Here is a 20,789-nt window from a genome sequence, read left to right as displayed (position 1 = left end):
ACGCGCGAGGCATGCTGGGGGTGGTAGTCCTGTCTGGCCAGTGCCTGGTGCACGTGGTGGGCTACAGCTCCCAGAGTATGGGAAAATGTAAACCTGGGCTGTGGAATTGCAGGAGCTATAGGCTCCGGGGGATGGGAAGGGGGAGTGGAATATGGGGTGCCTCCAGATGGAAAGGCACACCCATCCTACAGATGGGAAGGCTGAGGCTCAGATGGCCAAATGAGTTCATTCATTTGACATTTATGGAGCTCAGGCTGTAGGCCAGGCGCTAGGGATTCTTCCCTTTGCCCTCACGGAGCTGACATTCTAGCGAGAGAGATAGACCATACATATAACAAATAAGTAAAAATTATTGTTTTGCATATATTTATTGTAACAGATATATATGACTGTATAATACAAATTATATGTAATAAAATAGACATATAAATACTACTTAGTGGACATAACATGATAACTAGTGTTACTATGTAACTAATTTACCTTTACATACATATAATAAATGTCTTGAATACGTTGTGTCTATTCTATATTCATATGTGAATATATAATTAAATATATACGTGTGTTGTATATATGTGTGTGATAACTGCCAAATGCTATGGAGAGAGATAGAACAAGGTAAGGGGAAATCTGTGGGGTCAGGTTGCATTTTTAGTGTGGTCAAAGAAAGCTTTGCAGAGAAGGTGATGCTTGAATGTTTGTGTTTACCACAAAATTCTTTTATCACCTCATCCCGAATTCTGGATCTCATATCCTGTCAACAACCTCCAAATTTATTCATTTGAAAAAGACTTCTTGAGTGCCTACTAAGTGCAGGGCACTGAGAGAACATAGCAAAGAACATATGGAGGAGACTGCCCTTGCAGTAGTCCAGAACACTCTCCCATCAGATCTTTTCCCTTTTTTTTTTTAAATTTTATTTATTTTTGAGGGAGAGAGAACACGAGCAGGGGAGGGGCAGGGAGAGAGGGAAACACAGAATCCGAAGCAGGCTCCAGGCTCTGAGCTGTCAGCACAGAGCTCAATGCAGGGCTTGAACTAACAAACCACCAGATCATAACTTGAGCCGCACTTGGATGCTTGACTGACTGAGCCATCCGGGTGTCCCAGATATTTTCCTTCTTATTTATCTTTTGCCTCACTTCAGAGAGACCTCCCCTGATACCCCATGCAAAGTAGTTAAGGGACTGCCTCCCTGAGGAAGTGGCATGTGAAAAGTGAGGAAGCAGGCCATGTGTCACATGGGGGAAAGAAAGCATTCCTGACAGAGGGAACATTAGGTGCAAAGCCTTGAGGCTGGAGGTTCTTGTTTGAGGAAGAGCAGAAGGCTGTGTAGTCAGAGAGGGGTGAGGAAGGGAGAACACTGGGTGATGAGATCAGAGGCCATGTCAAGTAGGGTATTATAAGCCAGGCTGAGATGTTTGGTTTTTGTTCTAAGATTTGTGGGGAGCTGTAAAAGGATTTTAAGCAGAGGGGCCACATTATATAAATTACATTTTATTTTTTGTCTTTATCTATCTTAAAGATTATTTATTTTTGAGGGAGAGAGAGAGACAGAGAGCAGAAGTGGGGAAGGAGCAGGGCAGAGAGAGAGGGGACAGAGGATCCCGAGGGGACTCTGTGCTAACAGCACAGAGCCCTATGCGGGGCTCGAACTTACAAACCATGAGATCATGACCTGAGCCAAAGTCCAAAGTTTAACTGACTGAGCCACCCAGGCATACCTAAGTTATGTTTTAGAATAAACAAGCTGGCTGCTGTGTGTGGGGGGAGAGAGAACTATGAAGGAAAAGACGGGAGCAGAAAAACCAGCAGAGAGACCACTGCAAGAGTCCAGGAAGTCGTGAGAGAGGATCAGACTGAGATGGTAAGGGGCACCTGGGTGGCTCAGTCAGCTAAGCGTCTGACTTCAGCTCAGGTCATGATCTCACAGTGAGTTTGAGCCCTGCGTTGTGCTCTGTGCTGACAGCTCAGAGCCTGGAGCCTACTTCGGATTCTGTGTCTCTCTCTCTCTCTCTGCCCCTCCCCCACTTGTGTTTTCTCTCTCTCAAAACTAAACAAACTTTTAAAAAGAGATGGTAAAAGTGGAAGTGGTGAGGAGGGATTTGATTTTGGATTGGTTGTGAAGGTAAAGGCTCCAGGATTTGCCAAGAGATCAAATATAAACAAAGGACATGAAAAGTAGAAAGGAGTCCAGGCTAGACCCCCAGGTTATTAGCCTGAGGAGCTGGAAGGATGGATGGAGTTGTTATCAACTGACATGGGAAATCAGGTGTGGGGCAAGATCGGGAGTTTGTTTCTGGATATGTTACATTTGAGATGCATGGTGGACATCCGAGTTGTGGTATGTGTTGGTTGAGTGAGACAGTTGGGGACCAGGTGCGAAATTCAGGGGTTGGAGGGAGGCCTGGGACAGTAGATACAGGCTTGTGGACCATCAGAGGTGACAGCTGAAGCCATGAGTGTGGCCGAGTTCTTCTGTGAAGAATTGACGGCCCTCAAAGGAATCTGGATCAGTGGGAGTGATTGAGGCGGGATTTGCACTTTCCCAAGCAAGAGGGAAGAGCAATCATTCCAGTTGGAGGGAATAGCTTGAGCAGACAGGGAGACAGAGAATCCCAGGCAGGCTCCACACAGGCAGCGCACAGCCTGACACAGGGCTTGAACTCCCAAACTGTGAGATCATGCATAACCTAAGCTGAAACCAAGAGTCGGACGCTTAACCAACTGAGCCACCCAGGCGCCTCTAGCTTTTTTTGGTTTGTTTTTTTTTTTTTTTCTCTTTTTAAGTGAGAGTGATTTGAACAGTTGTGATGTGCGTATTTACTCATGCTTCCCAGCTCTGGTACATGCCAAGTCCTGTTCTAGGCACTAGGGACACAGCGGTGAGCAAGGCAAAAGTCTCTTCCTTCGTGGTGATTTCGTTCCAGTAAAGGAGACAAACAATATCGAAAAGGAGGAAAATCTAGAGGATGTTAGAAGCTGAGAAGTGTTATGGAGAAAAGTAATGCAAGGAGGGAGGCACAGGGAGTTTGGCGGGGGAGGGTTTGGAATTTTAAACCGGGTAGCCAGGACAGGCCTCATTAAGGAGGTGACATTTGAACTTTCAAATAGCATGTCTCTTGCAGTCTGGAACAGTTCTTCAGTCTTCCCTTGACCTTCATGACCTTGATGCTTTTGAAGATGACAAGCCAGGAATTTTGTTGCATGCCTCTCAGTTTGGTTTTGTCTGATGTTTCCTCATGGTTGGATTCCGGTTCTGCACTCAGGGAGGAAATATCACAGAAGCGACCCGGACTCCTTACTTCATGCTATCATTTGGCTCGTAATTTTAATACTGATAATGGTTGTTTTGTTCCTTTTCCCTTTGGAATGAACTCACATGCATTTCGTGGAGAGATACTTTGAATCTATGTAAATATCCTGTTCCTCATCAAAGTGTAACCGACCTGACCCACCGACTGCTAGTGTCAATGCTAGTTTTAATTTGGCATGTATATATTTTCTAATTCCATCACTGCTGACAATTATTAGTATTATCAGTTGACATTCTCCTGTAAAAATATTTCCTTTCTCTATTTATTTACTCTTTCACCTATTCATTTATATAGGCATTCATTCATGGTTTCTTGAACCTTTATCAAGTGCTTTTTCTGTGGTTCAGATTACTATGTTTGTTTACTTTGGGTCCATTAATGTAGAGAACTACATTTATAGCTTTTCTGATACAGACTCAATTTTTGAATTCCTGGGATAAATTCTATTTGATCAAGGGGCGCCTGGGTGGCTCAGTCGGTTAAGCGGCCGACTTCGGCTCAGGTCACGATCTCGCGGTCCGTGAGTTCGACCCCCGCGTCGGGCTCTGGGCTGATGGCTCAGAGCCTGGAGCCTGCTTCCGATTCTGTGTCTCCCTCTCTCTCTGCCCCTCCCCCGTTCATGCTCTGTCTCTCTCTGTCTCAAAAATAAATAAAAAACGTTAAAAAAAATTAAAAAAAATTCTATTTGATCAAAACAGGTTTGCTAAATGTACTAATGAATTCATTTAGCTAAGATTTTGTTAAGGATTTTGACATCTACAGATATAAGTGAAATGGGCTTGAAATGTTCAGGTACTGTCTCATCTGTTTCTGGGGGGTGCCTGCGTAGCTCAGTCAGTTAGGCGTCTGACTCTTGATTTCGGCTCAGGCCATGATCTCAACGGTTTGTGGGTTCGAGCCCCATGACGAGCTCAGAGCCTGAAGCCTGCTTGGGATTCTGTCTCTCTCTCTCTCTCTCTCTCTCTCTCTCTCTCTCTGCCCCTTCCCTGCTCATTTTTCTCTCTCAAAATAAATAAACTTAAAAAAAAAAACAAAAAAACCCCCATTTGGGCCCTTTTTTGGGTGGGGAGAGGAAAGCTTTTGACTACTGTTTTAATCCACTAATTTTTGCTCTACTAAATTGATCTGTTCATGGAATGGTTTTGGCATGTTATATTTTTCTAGGAATGTATTCATTTCATCTAGGTTTTCGGGTATATGTTCATTATTTTTAAAAGTTCTGTTACAACTATATTAAGTTCCCATCTTTAATTTTGTATTTGGTTTGTTTGCATTTTCTATCTTAATTCATCAGTCTTGCCAGAGGGTGTGTCTTTCCTCTGAATTTTTGTTTCAAAGATTCTGCCTTTAATTTTATGAATCTTATTTTTCCCTATCTCCTCCATTTCTGCTCTTTATCATTTCCTTGCTTCTCATTCAGGTTTGTTCTGGTGGTCTTTTTCTAACTTTGGGTATAATTTACATATGAGGAAATGCTCAGATTTTAATTATACAGCTTGATTTTTTACCAAAGTATACACCTATGTGACCCATACCCCAGTCAAGATCTAGAACCTTTTTATTATTCCAGAAAGCTACCTTGCAACCCTTTCTAGTGGATACCCTCCCCACCTCCACCCTGCTCTATCACCAAAATGTGTTTTTTTAAGGATTTTTTTAATGCTTATTTTTTAATTTTTGTTAATGTTTATTTATTTTTGAGAGACAGAGACACAGACAGAGTGCAAGCAGGCGAGGGCAGAGAGAGAGAGAAAGACACAGAATCCAAAGCAGGCTCCAGGCTCTGAGTTGTCAGCAGAGCCCGATGTGGGGCTCGAACCCACAGACCGTGAGATCATGACTTGAGCTGAGGTCGGATGCTCACCTGACTGAGCCACCCAGGTGCCCCATAATGTTGATTTTTTTATTTTTGAGAGAGAGGGAGAGAGAGCGTGTGCACGTAAGCAGGGGAGAGGGCAGGACGGAGGATCTGAAGTGGGCTCCTCACTGACAGCAGTGAGCCCGGTGCGGGGCTCGAACTCATGAACCGTGACATTGTGACCTGAGCTGAAGTCGGACACTTAACCAAGCCCCCCAGGCACCCCTTAAAGATTTAAAAAAAAATTTTTTTTTAATGTTTGTTTATTTTTGGGAGAGACAGAGACAGAATGCGGGTGGGTTAGGAGCAGAGAGAGAGAGAGGGAGACACAGAATCTGAAGCAGGCTCCAGGCTCTGAGCTGTCAGCACAGAGACCAATGCGGGGCTCAAACTCACGAGCTGTGAGATCATGACCTGAGCTGAAGTCAGATGCTCAACCCACCGAGCCACCCAGGCGCCCCTAAAGATTTTAAAGTAATCTCCACACCCAACATGGGGTTCGAACTTACAACCTTCAGATCAGAGTTGCATGCTCTACCGACTGAGCCAGCCAGGCACCCCACCAATATGTGTTTTGAATGAGAACCTCACATGAACAGAATCGTATATAGTGTCTTTTTTGTGTGTCTTTCTTCATTCGTTTGTGAGATTCATTCATGTTGATATTTGTAACAGTACTTTGTTCCTTTTACTCCTGAGTTGTAGTCCATTGAACAGACCCTAATTTATCCATTCTCCTCTTGTTGGATGTTTGGGTTCCCAGTTTTTGGCTGCGGTGAACACAGCTGCTCTCCATGTACATATAACAAGTCTTTTTATTGACACGTTTGCATTATTTGGGGTAACTAAGAATGAAATTGCTGGGTCATAGGGTGTTATGTTTACCTTTATATGAAACAGCCCAACAGTTTTCCAGAGTGACTGTACCATTTACTACTGCCAACCATGTACAAGGCTTCCTTGTTGTGGGATTCCAGAGCCCTGGGGGGTGGGAAGAGGGAAGGGAACATGTAGGTGCCTCCAGACTAAAAGCCACCCATCCTGAGACAGGTGGCCTCTTTCTATTCCTATTTCCTGTCCCTCTCCCCTCCCCCACACCCTCTTCCCTCAGTCCCTGGGCAATACCCCCACCCCAAATCAGCAGCATTATCACCTCTAGGGGGCCCCTTCTTTCTCACCTCGCCTCCTACAGCTGGTGCAGGGAGATGTCACTACGCAGGCCAGTAAGTGGGGGGAGGGGCTTTGTGCCGACCGCTCTCCCCTTACCACCTCCCCTTCCACCTTCTGGTTTCACAGACAAGTATTTGGGGGAGGGGCCGTTCCTGGCCCAGTTTCTGGCGCAGCCCTCCAAGGCCGGGAGAGGGCAGCCCCAGCCTCATTTTCCACCGCACCCAGACCAGTGCTGAGAGTACGCACGCACGCGTACTTGGGAATCACAGAGTGCAGATCGGTCCCTGGTGACCAGAGGGGCGGGTGCTATGCTAACAGCCATGGAGAGCACAGGAATGAGCGTGAACCCAAGCAGTCCTGATGGGGCAGCTGTGGGACCAGGGACTGGCAGGCTGAGCTTCTCTATCTCCACCCCTCTGGGGCCATCCGTTCACTGAGGGCGCAGCGGCAACTGGTGCCAGAGTGCCCACTGTCGTCCAACTGGGAGATGCCCTTGGACAGTCAAATGCAGTTTAGGTTTAGCCCTGAGATTGCACAGCAGGTGCAGGGTTCCCAGTGCTAGTGGGTTTCCTGGTATATCGAGACTTGCTAGACTTGACGACGGTGAGGGGGGCTGTGACCAGGATCCTGTGGGTTGGGGCACAGGCCAGAACTTCATGTTCAGTCCCCACACACCAGACACTGCGAGTGCCAGCAATGCCACCCACCTCAGCCCGAGGAGGCCCCTCGTCCATCTGCGTTTATGTCCCTGTGTCTGTGTGGGTCACAAACCGTGCTGGCGCATGAGAAAGAGACGTGCAAGCTACGGACTTTTCAGCTTTTATTACAAAAAGAAGAGCATGATCCCAGCCCAGCTTTCCAACAAAAGTCACCAATTTAAAGTCTGACTTGGTCAGGGCCTCTCTGGCTGGGGAGTAGGCTAGCAGACAGGTGCAGGGCCCCACTCAGACCACCCACCACTTCACCCTCCCCTGCCCTGGGCCGGACACCCGACATATGTAGAAGCAGCTCTCACAGCTGCTCACTGGGCCTCGTTGAAGCGGGTCACCATTGTCTTGTGCAGTGTCTCCTTGTAGGACTCAGTTGAGGTGACCCCGTAGGAGCTGCCTCGGGCCCCCAAGCCGGAACCCCGCACCCGTGTCTGGGCCTATGTGAGGGAGGTAGGCCGTCAGGTGAGCAGTGGGATGGGGGTGCAGCAGAGAATGCTGGAAGACGGGGATGGGATCACAGAAGACTCACCTCAATGGGCGTCACGATGCCCTGCTTCTTCCGGCCCAGGCCACTACCTTCTTTCCAGCCCATGGCCTGGAGCATACGACTGCCAATGTTGTCACTGCCCAGCCCATCCCGTGTGGGCTGCTCAAAGTCCCTGCGGGGCCAGTGGTACAGTGTGAGTGACCAGCCTGCCGGCCCCGGGTCCGCACTTCGGCTCTGGGCACTTACACAGAAGCTGCAGACATGCCGCCGTACTTCCTCCGCTTAGGCTCCGGTGGCTCAGGGATGCCATATTTCTCTCTGCGTTCAGCTGCACGGTCCCGGTACTTCATTTGCTGAAAACGTGTGTGCGTGTGCGTGTGCATGTGTGTGAGGACGGGGGAACCGGTGGCTACTCGCAGGAAACATTAGGGGCCCCATGGGAGCTGGATCTGGCTAACAGGTCTGAGGTCCCGTGGGCAGGACATCGTGGGTACGAGCAGCCAGCACGGGGGGAGTCGGGAAGAAGCCTCGCAGGGACAGGAGGTGAGATGGCTGATGGCAGCCAGGCAATATCCAGCTCAGGGACTTGAGCGCCAGCTGCCTGAGGGGACAGGCACTTGGCAAGGGACAGAGGGGATGGAGCCCAGGAGTGGGTCACACCTCACCTCCATGTCGTTCTTCTCCAGTGCTTCCAGCTCATTTTCTGACAGGTGCGCTCGTCGGTGAATCTCAAGGTTTTGCTGCAAGGGGACAGGCAGGAGGAGGTGTGAAGTGGCCGGGCAGGGCCGGGCAGGGCCGGGCAGGGCCGGGCCAAGCAGAGCCGAGGTTCCCTGCCAATCCTCCCTCAGCCACCTTGTGTAGCCCAGAGAGCTGCTGGTGGCGGATGAGCGCCTCCTTGCTGGGGAACTGGCGCCGGCAGAGCAGACAGGCCAGCTTCTGCCAGTCAGTGAGCTTCTCCTCCCGTTCCGGACCCCCGCGCTCCTGCTCCTCCTCGCTGTCACTCTCCCCGCTGTAGGCTGCCACGAGGCCCCGAGGTGGGCTCTGGAGAACATGAGCGTAGGGGTGGGAGGTCAGGCCTGGCCAGATCGCCCCACCCCCACCGCTCTTCCTGCTCCGACCACTCACTGGGCGGTCATCGCTGGCCAGTTTCGGGAGGTCCATGCTGGTGTGCTGTCTTTCAGCTAGTGCTCCCTGGGGAAGACGGACACACAGATTCAGGGACTCCACAGAGTGACTGTTGAAATGACAAGACTTGGGGCGGGGAGTGGGTAGTGGAGGGGTGGCCACAACACACCTTCTTCTCGAGGATGGCATAGCCAGCATCTGCGGTAGCTGATTCCCGCCTTTCATCGTCTCGCAGGGAGCTGATGGGCTGGAAGCTGTTTTTGAAGTTTTCTTTTTGCTTGTTGAGGCTGCGGGCCCAGCGTTCCATGTCCTTGGCAATCTAGGGGGAAGGGTGGGGGTGAGGCTCTCGGGGCCCCTCCGACTGCTGTAACCGCCAACTCCGTCCACTGCCCCTTCCCACCCCGCAGCCTCAAGTAAGAGGTGAGGAGACGGCCGTGACGGTCCCCCCTTGTCGTCATTCTATCACCGGTGGCCCCCATCAAGCCCTCTTGGGGCGTGTCCCCCATTCTCCTGACAGGCACTCACACGATTCCGCTCTCTGTGGGCTTTCATATCGTCTTACCATTCCACACTGCACAAAATGGCCTTCTCTGGGTAGGATTTTAACACACACCCGTGATACTCTGCCACACTCCACATTCTGCTCCCCCCACCCCAGGCACAACACAACATGACTTTTAGCATTTACCAGGTACTCAAGGGAACACTTAGTTCTTACTCAGCACTTGGTTCGGCACTGAGCGCTACACCCAGACTGTCACACTCTTCTTCCCCAGGCAGACGCTGACGTTCCCTCCAATTGCCCACTCCCACCAAACGCTGCTGTTGCCGCTTTCCCACCCGCACCCTGAGGGGCCCATGAGAAGTTCTCTGGGACGGACAATCCGACACATACTCACGAGTGGGGTTCTGGGCCCAAAGGAGGTCTGCCTGCCCGTTCGTTTCCACAGGCAGGGTTAGCCTGGCTTCAGGCATGCAGGCAACCTGAGGGTTCCCACTGAGGGACAGGAAGGCTGACTGGGCTCGCTTGGATGGATGGCACTGGCCACGCAGGGAGGTGGGTGGCCCTACCACATACTGAGGAGACTGCCCCAGCTTGAGGTCAGTCACGCATCAAAGAGCAGAACTGGGCCAGGAGCCTGGTCTCTCTTAAGCACAATCACTGCCACCACGCACACATCTGCCCTCTGCCCTTGGTAGTGGAAGGTTAAAGAGGATAGAAACACGTTCTTCATTGGAAGACACCACACAGCCAGCCAGTGACTGCTGAACCCCCAGTGTTCACCTGTTGGGCTGTCTTGGTCTTGTGCTTCTCCTTCTTTTCTTTACCCTCTTTCGAGGGGGCCCCCGTCTCCTTATGCCCGTCGGCTGACTGTTCCAGCGCAGGGACGTAGGTCCGTCTCTCCCCGTCCCAGTACAGGTACTGCTGGCTCTGAGCGTTGTAATAATACTGGGGGAGGGGCAATGCAAAGGCATGAGGGAAGACCTTAAGGAGAACTACAGACCCCACCCACTCCCTGGGCCACCCTATCACCTGGGAGTTGGGGTCATAGTAGAGGCCAGTCTGGGGGTCATAGTAGTAGCCAGAGGTCTCGTCGTACTGGTAAGTAGACACGTCCGGAACAGCTGGGGGAGGGGAGGGGAGAAGGGGCGTCACGCTCTTCTGTGCTTTGCTAAGGAACTCCCCCCGCCCTCCCACCCACGGGCCGTGGCTACTCACGGTACTGGTTGTAGGACTCCTGGGCAGTGGGGCTGGTGGCTGGTGGCAGGGCAGAGCTGGGATGGGTAGGGCTCTGGAGCTCAGATTTGAGCACAGCGGGTGACATGATGGTGTATGACTGGTCACGGGGCCAGACAGGGGAACAGGGCTCAGTGTCTGCCAGTGCCCGCCCCCCCAGGAACCCTGCCTGTCCCCCAGCACCCCCTGGGCTCTCTCACCTGGCTGTTGGCAGCGGCGCCCTGGCTGCCGCTCGCCTCGGCTGATTGCTGGTAGATGCCAGGTGCGGCACCAGGCTGGGCACGGGAGAAAGCCTGCAGTGACACAGAGTCTGTCCCAGGCTCCAGGGAGGCCTCAGGACCTGTAAAGAGGGCCAGGGAGGGAGGGGGGGAGAATACCTGTTAGTGGTGGGGCCCAGGACCCCATGCCCATTGACCCCCACCACGGGCTCAGGGAGAGATGCTGGGGCTCACCTGCTCCAGCTGGGTCCCCTTTGGTTCCAGTGATGCCGGGGCCCTTGGTGCCCTTGAGGTAGCCATGGGCATAGAGGGAGGACTCTGTGCCCTGGCTGCCGCCATAGCCCTCATCCTGTTGGTAGTAGCTGTAGTCGACCGGTGGCTCCTCGGGGGTGGCCCAGGCACCCTCCCCACCCTGGGAGGCCTGAGGGGCAGTGGGAGGGGCTCATTAGCAGAGGAAGGGGCGCAGGGGGAGGGGAACCTGCTAAGAAGCATCTGCCCACAGGTGAGGCTTGTGCCGGTCTGCCGACAGAAAGCATGCAGGCCTCAGACAAGTGAAGTGTGAGGGCCACCCGGCCACAGCAGGGCAGGACAGCGGCAAAAACAAGAAAGGAATGAAGACTTGTGCCAAAGTGCTCCCACGGCTGACACTGGTACGTGTGTGGCGTGGTTCGTGTGCTGGGTATCAGATCAAGGAAGACACCGTCCTCCCCTTCTTTACTCTCCTCTCCCAATTTTCTTTCAGCCACTTATAAACTCCGTTTCATTAAAGAAGTTGAAACAATTCAGGACGATAAAATAACCACCAAACAGAAGCGAAAAGCAGCTGTGATGGTGTTGAAGTTGAAAGCCTGGGAGGAGGTGACTGGGGAGGGAGCTGCAGCGAGGCGCCCAAAGCCCACGGCAGCCACTGTGACAGGGTCTGGGGTCCACGGAAAGCCAAAACAGCAAGCCAGCCCTCCAGGCTGTGCAGAGAGGGCACGGAAGGGTCGAGGTGGCCCCGGTAGGGGGATGCTGGGGCAGAGGGGAGTCTCTGAGTACCTGTGAGATGGCCCACTGGGCCGCAGCAATGGCAGTGCTGGCCACAGAGGCAGCATTGATGCGGCTGCCTTCATTGGAGGCCATGTCCCTGGAGAGGATGTCAGAGACTGGGAGTGAGACGCGAGGCCCCAGCCCAGGGGGCCAGCTAGGAAAGGACACAGGTGGAACCCTGACCTCTTAGAACCCTTGGCGAACTCAACGTTGATGGTCTTGCCGTCGATGGTGAGTGGTGGGTGCAGGGCCTGTAGGATCTGCAGTAGCTGGGCTGCTTCCTGGGGGGAGGAGGGGGTAGGCGGAGGCAGAAGGGTCAGGCCCGGGGAGGTCCCCGGCTCCACTGCCCCATTTCCAGGCTTGGAGCCGCGGCGGGGGGGGGGGGGGGGGGGGGGGCCTGGGCTCGGGGTCCCTCCTCCCCGCCCCGGGGGCCGGGACCCTGGCCGCCCGGCCCCCCCCTGTGCCGCCCTCACCACGATGGTGGAGAGCTGGATGAAGGCGAAGCCGCGATTCAGTTGGGTCTGCTTGTCCTTGATGACGCGTACGTTGGAGGAGGACAGCACCGCATAGGGTGCCAGGGCCCCCAGGATGGAGTCCATGGTGCTGTGTGGGTTCAGGTTGCGCAAAATGATGGCTGTGGGAAGGGGCCCAGCATTAGGGGGCACCCCTGACACCCTGCTCCAGCCCTACCCTCTGGTGGCTCCCCACTGTCCTTCTCTGGCTTCCATGTGTTTGCACCTGCTGCTTCCTCTCACCTCTTCCTCCTGGATAAACTCTGCTTGTCAGTCTAAGTCTCAGCTCAGTCACTCACCTGCTGAGAACCTTCTCAACACACCCCCAAAGTCGAGTCGGGCAACGCTCCTCTCCTGCTCTCCCTACATCACATGTATGTCCCCCCACCAAGCAGAGAGACCCTGGGAGGGCTAAGTCCTGATCACTGCCATCTCTCTGCGCTTGGAGAGTCTAGCCCAGACAGACACCCTAGGGCAGGGAGAAAGGAAGGAACAACTGACTCACTGTCATTGGCGTTCTCTGAGCTTGGCTCCGAGCCCTGTGACAGGGCTTGGGAGGCCAGCACTCCCTGGGCCTGGTAGGGCTGAGGCAGGGGGAGCAGGCCCTGGCTTAGCTCCCGTCCACCCAGAGGCAGCGTCTGCTGATCCAGCCTTGCGCCCAGGGGCAGCTTCTGCTCCGCCTCTGTCAGGGATGGCACAGGACAGGCTGGTGACGAAGAAGGAGGCTCCAAGGCTGGCCACCCTCCTCCCAGGACACCGGCCCCTCCCCCTCCTCCCCTCTCCCACCAAAGTCCCAGGGAGGTGGGGAGGTAGGAGGGCCTCACCTGACTTGGGCACACCACATTTGAAGCACTTCTCACGGCGTTTGAAGTTCTGGACGCCACACTGTGAGGCACAGGCCAGGCCGTCAGAGCAGGTGGGGCTCTCCACTGTACCCTCCAAACTTGGATCCAGAGACCACCCCTCCCCCCACCTCAGGGAACCCCACGATGCTCCAGGAAGGAAGGTCCCAGGCTCAGGGGTGGAAGGGGGCTCCAGCTGTCATTCTCAGTCTGTGGATCTTCCCTTCACACAGTCTCAAGTCTGTCCTCAGGGCCATCCCCCCTCAGCTCGGGAATCAATTCCCCCACCCGTTACAAGTGCCACCCCCTCCTCGTCCCTTTAGCAGGTTCCTCTTCCTAAAACTTGCTTTCCTGTTACAGACCTTCAGTGTCTTCACCCCTAAAAGCCAGTGGCCACTTTCGTCAGACTCCCATCCCTCGTTTATCTCAAGAATTGGGTTGATTCTCTTGAGAAACCAGCCTTGGCCATCCCAGCCTCCAGAAACCCCCAACTTCTACCAAATCTCTCTCTGTTCCGTGGTCACGTAGTGCGCACTGGTCCCACGCCAGGCTCTGCCCTGTATGCCAGGGCATGGCCTCTGTCATCCTCGAGGCCTCACAGCAGGGGGCAGATGTAGCACAGGGAGGCAGGTTAGTCTGTGGGGACCCACGGAGGGGAAGAGGCCAAGAGGGGTATGGCTCACTTAGCTGGGGACAGTTGGCAGGATGTTTGATCTGGGAGGCCCAGAAGTTTGCTTTGGTTTTGCTGGGAAGCTATGGCTAGCGAAGGGAACAAGAGATTTTCTGTAGCTGGTGTAGGAAGGTGAGGCCAGACAAAAGCCGAAGCTGGAGAGGGCAGGTGAAGTTAGATTATAGAGGGTGGTCACGCTTAAGTTCAGAGTTGGCGAGGTCCTAAGCAGAGAAGGAAGGATGTGGTTAGAGGTGGTTTCGAGGAATGTTACAGATGAGAGGATGAGAGAAAGAGGCAAGGCCAGAACAGCAGAAGAGGGGTCCACAGCGGGACAGAGCGTGTGACAACTGGTCTGGGTGGTGGGAATTGCAAGGGAGGGCATTTCTGTGATGGAAGTGACAGGACCTGGTGACCAAGAGGATGTGGGGAATAGAGGAGGGGAAAGGAGGGAGTTCCCTGCTTTTGAGGAGTCTCTGAAAATACAGGAGAGACACAGTGCCACTGTCACTTCATCTCTACCTCTGCAGAGACATCGGACACCCTACCTTCTGATAACACTTTCTTTTTAAACCAACGGTGCCACTCCCCTAGTAGGCAGAGTTCTTCTCGGGGAGCAAGTCGGGGCGTCTGCCAGCTCTCAGGATCACCGGCTGGCTATGGGGTCTCGGGCCGCCTCGGGGCTGCTTGTGAGGCTGGCCCCAGGGGAGACCTGAACCCAGGGTGGCGTCCGGGGCCCCTGTGATCAGGAGAGGCTCACCCACGGTGGCACCCCTTTGAGCCTCAGCTTCCTCATAGGGAATACAACTCCAAGACCCCACAGCTTCTACCCTGGGCCTCTGGTGGACATGGCCTTGTCGGAGGGGCCATCAAGGTCGGGTCACCTGACTCAGGCTCTCACCATGCCCTGTGCTTTGTTTTGGGGGGTATGGGCAGACATTAAAGGGTGCTAACCATGGACCAGGTGTCGTTCCAAGTGTCACCCTCTCATCGCCACACTGGAATCCTCCCAACCACCTCTGGGGAGAGGTGTCATCGCTATTCACATTTTAGAGAGGAGGAGAGCGAGGCAGATATCAAGGAGGATCCGAGAGGGTCTAATTCCAGCCAGTCTGGCTCAGAGGTCCACATTCTGACACACCGCATTGTGCCTCCACTGTCACTAGTTGGTCCCTTACGTAAGTATTTGCTGAAAGCCCACTGGGACTTCAGCCAAGACTGTACTACGTGAGGGCAGAGCCTGGCGCCAATGAGAGCCCAGTACGCACAGGCGGGCGGGGTGGGCGGGTGGGTGGGTAGACAGCGAGGAACGGTGGCTACTTGAGCTCAGCCAGTCCTCGACGCCTATGCCACCCCAGAGGCCCCAGGGAGACAGACGCTGCCGCCGCCGCCGCCGTCTCTATCCATGGCAACCGCTGCCCACCGCCCCTGTACCTTATTACACAGCCAGTCCTCATTGATCTTGGGCTTGGGGTCGCTGTAGTGCATGGACACCTTCTGGCCCAGGATGTTGAGGGAGTGCTGCGGGAAAAAGCAGAGCACAGTGAGGCCCGGGCAGCAGTGCCCCACGCACCGTTTCAGCACAGGAGAAGAGAGTGAGCGAGCCCTTCAGCTGGATGGATGAGGGACAGGGAACGGAGGGAGGTCGGAGAACGGACGAGGGAAGAAGGAAGGGAAGGAGGGAGGGAGAGCGCCACAGCCCTCGGGCGCAGCTGTTTGCTGCCTTTCCGGGCACGCGCACGCACACGTGAACACACGCCACCAGGCACACAGTGCTCGGCTGACCGACGCCTGCCGGACAGTGGGGGAAAACCCCCCACTCGGCCCTGATGCTGCCAGGCCACACCCAGGGCCAGCACTACACAGGCTACACTCGGGATGAGGGGGACAGGGAGGGGAGGGAGAGGAGGGGAGAGAAAGAGAGAGAGAGAGCGCACGCGCGCTAGTGCTGGAGAAGGGGAAAAAGAAAGAGCCATATTTAAGAGATGGAAGTTCCTGCTGTGAGGCTGTCTTCCCGGGGCTGGCTGGGTCCTGGGCCCACAGCATTAGGGCAGAGATGGCCCCAGGGCCGCCCTGCTGAGCCCTGCTTCCACCTCTTCTGCCCCTTCCTCCCCTGAGGCTTTCCTTCGGTGCCCCACACCAGTGAGCCGGGCTCTGGGTGGGTGAGCAGAGCAGGTCCTTGGGTCTCTGAAGGTCCCAAAGCTGCTGGGTGGGGAGACCGTGCCAGGCAGGGGAGCAGGCTCCCTTCCCTTCCCTAGAGCAGGACTCTCTGCTGAGAGGGCAGGTCTGCCAGCAGCAGAATGGGGCAAGCGGTGACTTCCGTGGAGGGGTTAGGTGCAGGGGGCGGGCCGGGGCACCTGTAGTGAGTTCTATCACATCTGACTGCTACTTTAGATCAACAGAGCAGTGCTGGCCGCTCACACCGAAATCAAAAGGCCGAACTCACATGCAGGGAGAGAGCTGGCCAAACGGGACTTGCCAGTTAGTGTGCCAACAGCTAAGTCCCCCAGTGGCTATGCTTCCAGTGGCACCTGAGAGTGGAACGAAGTCCTGGCTCTGCCTAACCCCTGAGCAGGGTGGTCCCCGGGGACTGGGAGCCTCGGTGGAAGAACCTCCCCCCGCCCCCAGCAGCCCTTTCTCCAAAAGCTCGGCTGGGAAGTGGAGGGGCAGAGCTAATAGCGTCTGGTAGGAAGGGGCCAGCGGTGAGTGTGGGCTCTTGATGGGAAGCCCGGTGGGTAGCAAGAGATGGGAAGAGGAGATAGTGAGGGTCAGGAAGGGGGAGAGAGAGAGAGAGGGGGCGGGGAGGGGGGATGGGACACAGGGCCACAGGGCAGGGAACTGTGTCCATAAGAATCAGGCGATGGGAGCGCTCGATTACAAAGTAGTATTTGTTTGGGGGGGGGTTCAAGTGCGGCAAAGCAACCTGATTGGCTTCCATCCATCGTGTAGCGTCCTGCAAGTGACTAAACTCGACGAAGGCGAAGCCCCGGCTCTGACCTGGAGACAGCATTCAGATACAGACGCAGTGGGTTAGTCAACAGCTTTGGACACACGGCGTTCCCGGGGGTGGGACCCGAGGGGAGAGGACCAGGGGGGCAGAGAGGGAAGGGGGGAGAGAAAAAGAAGAAAGGGAGAGAGAGAAGTAATCAGAGAGAGAAAGACCAGGGAGTGGGAGGCAAGGCAGAAGGCCGGGAGGGGCAGGAAAGAAGAATGGGGGGGGGGGGGAGTGGGGAGGGAGGGGGAGAGGAGATAACACACACGCCAACTGGGAAGAAAGAGAGAGGAGCTCAGGCAGACCTGCCTGGAGTGACAAAGACAGAGAGAAGGAGCTAGGAGGGAAAGGGTACACGTAGAGGTCTGTCTCCTGAGAAGGAAGGAGGGCAGATGGGCAGGCTGTTGGCTCCACATGGGCCAGAATAAACACCTGAAGGGCGGGGCCCAGCACAAGGCTGGGGCACCCAGGAGGGGTCCTGTAACAAGTGCTTCATCAAAGAAACAAAAGAGAACCTGGGCCAGGCTGCTCCGTGAGGCTAGGAAGGCTCCAGGCCCATCAGGAACCAGGGGGAGTTGGGGATATGATGTCACCTCAGCCTCAGCACAGTAAGGGGATGTGGGCCTCACCAGGGAGCCTCACTCAGGGCCAAGCTAGGAAGATTATGGCCACCCACAGTGCAAGTCCTCCGAGACAGCAGGAGAATGGGGGCCAGGATTGGCCTGGCAGCCCTTAAAGAATCAGTGAGGGCCTGGGAGAAGCGCCCAGGGCTACAGAGGGGGCCACACCTAGGATACCGCCTATGGAGAGAGAAACCAGAACCCTGTCAGTGTGTGGCGTGGCTGAGGTGAAGCAGAGCAAGACCTATATGCTACCGAGAGACTCCAGGCCTGGCCAGGGCTAGGAAAGGGATCCAGGGCTTGAGGCCACAGGAAACAGCTCCTCCTTTGGAGGTGTACACACAGGGAGGGCTTAGATGTGGCGGGTTTGGGGGGAGGCATGCTTGATCTCCAAAAGAGTGACTATTAGGATGCACAGGAGGATGAAATGGTATGATTTGGGGTGAGGTAGGGAGGGACGGAGGGGGGAAGAGGGAGAGAGAGGGAGAGTGAGGGGGAGAGAGAGAGAGAAGAAGAGAAATAAGGGGAGAGAGAGAGAGAGAGGGAAGGAGAGAGAGAGGAAAAGAGAAAGAGAGAAGGGGAGAGAGAGAGAGAGAAGGGGAAAGAGAGAGAGAAGGGGGGGAGAGGGGGAGAGAGAGAGAAAGAAAGATAGATAGATATGGAGGTGTGGGGAGGAGAGAGATTGAGAGATGGAGAGAGAAGCCCAGGCAGTGAAGCCCCACTGTGCCTGCCTTGGGAAGCCTGGGCCAGAGGTCCTGCAGAGACAACTCCCCCCCCACCACCCTGCTAATCTCAGGCCAGCTCCAAGCAGCCTGCAAGAGGGAGGGAGGGAGGGAAGAAGCAAGGCCAGGAATCCTGGCTGCTCCTTGGGATGCACCCTGGGAGAAGAGCCATCCCCTGCCTCCCCTCTCTTGGGACACGAGGGTGGGGCCGTGTCAGACCTACTTTCTGGTCACAGGCTGTTACCAGAAAAACGTGAGGGGGACTGAAGGGAGGGGAAGGAGAAGAGGAGAGGGAAGGGAGTATATGGGGGTGTTACCACCTCAGATACTCAGAATCCCAAAGAGGTTGTTCCCCGGAGCCTGGCCCTGGCCCTGCCCCCGGGGAGCACTCAGCTCAGCGCTGCACCCCCTCCCCAACAGCCCCGGAGCTGTGAGGAGGGTGGGTCGAGGGGAAGAGAAGAAGAGAGGGCACCCCAAGCTGCCCATGCCCAGCCATGGAGGGAAGGCAGGGCAGGGAGGGTGAGGGAGAAGACAGAAGCAGGAGGGAGACTGGAGGCTGAGGCTGGCCAGCAGAAGGGGAGGCACTGGGAACAAAAGCTCACCTGAGGATTTGTTCCGCATCAGCCGGACCTCCCGCGCTTGCACTCCGTGGGACTGCAGCTGGCCCCGGATCTGTACGGGGAGATACGGATTGGGGCAGGCTCAGCACACAGGGGACCCCTGAGGGGCTGCCCGTGAGTGATGTGCATGCACTGCCTCCCCTCGCTCTCTCGGGGCTCTTCCCCGAGGTGCCGTGGCCCCGGCCCCATACCAGTACCCGGTCTCGGCGCTCGGCCCCAGACTTGCAGAGAATGAGGGAAACGAAGGGGGCATGGTACATGGTACGAGGTGGGGCACGGCAGCACGGAAGACCCTCAGAGGCGAGAGCAACGAGAGAGCAAGCCAAGCGGAGCCCGCAGCTCAAGAATGGCCCAAGGGGCTGGTCTGATAACAGGCTTGGTGCAGCTGTGGGGAGGAGAGCTGGGACGCAGCTCTGGGACCGCCCTCCGGCTCACACCGAGACACCCAGGAAGCAAATACCAAAATGGGAGGGACTGGGTCTGGGCAGAGCCCAGCCACGCGCCCTAGGCCGTGGGCAGATCGGTACCCTGGGCAGAGACAAAAAGGTGTGCTCACAGGGTGTGCAAAGCTTCCTGGATGAAGCCAGAAGGAAGCTGTAGAGGCAATTTGGGGTTTGGGCCAGGTGAGGCAGGGTCTCTAGGCCAGTGGTGCCTCTCGCAGAAGCCTGGGAACACGTGCCAGGCATTCTCGGGTGGCGATCTTACTACCTCTGGGCCTCAGTTTCCTCATCAGGTGAAAAAGAAAGAAGCGCTCTCACTCTCGCGTGCGCTCTCTCTCTCTCTGTCTCTGTCTCTCTCTCTCTCTCTCACACACACACACACACACACACACACACACACACACACACACAAGATCATGAGGACAGCGAACGTTCAGGGAGGGCTCTGGAAACAGCAAGAATGTGGCCTCTGGAATCCAGTTGCCCAGGTCCAGACCCCAAGTCCACTCTGCCACTCACGGGCTGAGGGACCTGGAACAAGCTGCTTCACTGCTGGGGGCCTGGCTTCCTCATTGGTAGGATGGAAACACACAGAGTGCCTTCCCCGCAGGGTTGCTGTGAGGAGTACATGAGACCTGGCATGTGGCCCGCCCTGTGATAAATCCCCAACACAGCACGGAGCTACTGTCTGACCCTGAGCAGCGTGGCTGGGCCAGACTGGAGAAGCTCCCGAATACACACGTGGGATTTTCTCTTTGACAAAATGGGCAGCCGGTAGATTTCGAAGGGGAGCTGAGCAGAGAAATCGGCGGGGTCAGAGAGGAGAATCGGGGAGGCTAATGAGGAGGCTATTCTAGTGGCCCTCTGGGGTTTTACTGGGGCTCGTTAGGGAAAGTCTGTATGAGAAGGAAACAGAAGCAAAGGGAGGAACAGGGAAGGAAATGTGAGAGAACTGAGCAGGGAGGCTGCCAGTAGCAGCAAAGGACATCAGAGAACATAGGGGTCTGTGGCCAGGCCACGGAGATCTGACGCTGCCGACAAGGGCGCGGGTGAGGGCATGGGGAGAGAACGTGAATAAAACCTCAGAAAACCCCATGGGGACCCTCCCCATCCCCAGGACTGCCGGGTCCTACATCATCTCTGCCACCAGGAATACCTGGCTCTGGGCCTGGGGAGCATCTGGCCCTCAGTCAACACATGCAGAACGGACGGATGAGCAGTGGAATGTTCAGGAGGAATGCTCTGTTCCCTCCCACACCCCACTGCGGCAGCCCCTTGGCCAAGCCAGCCTATCCGACACTCCTCCCTTCCAGACCAGGAGAGGACAAGGGCCTGCCCAGAGGACGGATCAGTGCTGGGGGAGAGAAGGGATAAAAGGTGCTGAGTTCGGGGTGAGGGAGAAGCTGAGGGCCCTGGAGGAGACCCAGCCTGGCCTCCTGCCCTGCCACCTGCCCAGGGCCACGAGGGGGGGGCACGTACGTCATCCTCAGTGGCTGCCTGTGGCAGCATCCTCAGCATGACGATGTTACTGGCCTTCTCCTCCTCCTCCTCCTCCTCCTCCTCATCCTCCTCCTCCCCTTGCTCGGTCCGATAGTCCTGGTCCCGATAGTCGCCGTCTCGGGGGAAGCCTGGCGGGCCGGTGGGGCTGTGCCTGTGCCGCCGCCGCCGCCTACGCTGAGTCTCGGAGCCCGGGGAGGCCTCGTAGGAATCCTGGCCAAC

At 55.4% G+C, this 20,789-nt stretch overlaps 1 protein-coding gene across 7 annotated transcripts in view; it reads right to left on the bottom strand.

Annotated features, from left to right (window-relative positions):
* Nucleotides 1-7,155: 7,155 nt before the first annotated feature.
* The window catches only part of RBM10 (RNA binding motif protein 10), a 30,139-nt gene continuing 16,505 nt past the window's right edge, over nt 7,156-20,789 (bottom strand). For 3 of the 7 annotated variants that reach the window (XM_047843585.1, XM_047843588.1, XM_047843592.1), the window contains exons 4-24: nt 20,550-20,780; nt 18,613-18,682; nt 16,600-16,673; nt 15,111-15,197; nt 12,992-13,052; nt 12,673-12,849; nt 12,129-12,289; nt 11,839-11,936; nt 11,665-11,752; nt 10,861-11,047; nt 10,609-10,748; nt 10,391-10,508; nt 10,205-10,296; nt 9,956-10,120; nt 8,840-8,989; nt 8,671-8,736; nt 8,398-8,586; nt 8,211-8,285; nt 7,792-7,898; nt 7,588-7,717; nt 7,156-7,495 (exon numbers count right to left, since the gene is read on the bottom strand). In XM_047843585.1, the coding sequence (XP_047699541.1) occupies nt 7,370-7,495; nt 7,588-7,717; nt 7,792-7,898; nt 8,211-8,285; nt 8,398-8,586; nt 8,671-8,736; nt 8,840-8,989; nt 9,956-10,120; nt 10,205-10,296; nt 10,391-10,508; nt 10,609-10,748; nt 10,861-11,047; nt 11,665-11,752; nt 11,839-11,936; nt 12,129-12,289; nt 12,673-12,849; nt 12,992-13,052; nt 15,111-15,197; nt 16,600-16,673; nt 18,613-18,682; nt 20,550-20,780 (2,592 nt within the window). In that variant the 3' untranslated portion in view covers nt 7,156-7,369. The remainder of the gene's footprint in view (nt 7,496-7,587; nt 7,718-7,791; nt 7,899-8,210; nt 8,286-8,397; nt 8,587-8,670; nt 8,737-8,839; nt 8,990-9,955; nt 10,121-10,204; nt 10,297-10,390; nt 10,509-10,608; nt 10,749-10,860; nt 11,048-11,664; nt 11,753-11,838; nt 11,937-12,128; nt 12,290-12,672; nt 12,850-12,991; nt 13,053-15,110; nt 15,198-16,599; nt 16,674-18,612; nt 18,683-20,549; nt 20,781-20,789) is intronic. The other 4 variants (XM_047843587.1, XM_047843586.1, XM_047843590.1 and 1 more) reach the window with 4 other exon arrangements.

The sequence above is a fragment of the Prionailurus viverrinus genome, chromosome X (genome assembly GCF_022837055.1).
Source record: "Prionailurus viverrinus isolate Anna chromosome X, UM_Priviv_1.0, whole genome shotgun sequence".
Lineage (NCBI taxonomy): Eukaryota > Metazoa > Chordata > Mammalia > Carnivora > Felidae > Prionailurus > Prionailurus viverrinus.
The sequence above is the reverse complement of the archived record's forward strand: the minus strand, read 5'-3'. Positions and strand labels throughout refer to the sequence as shown.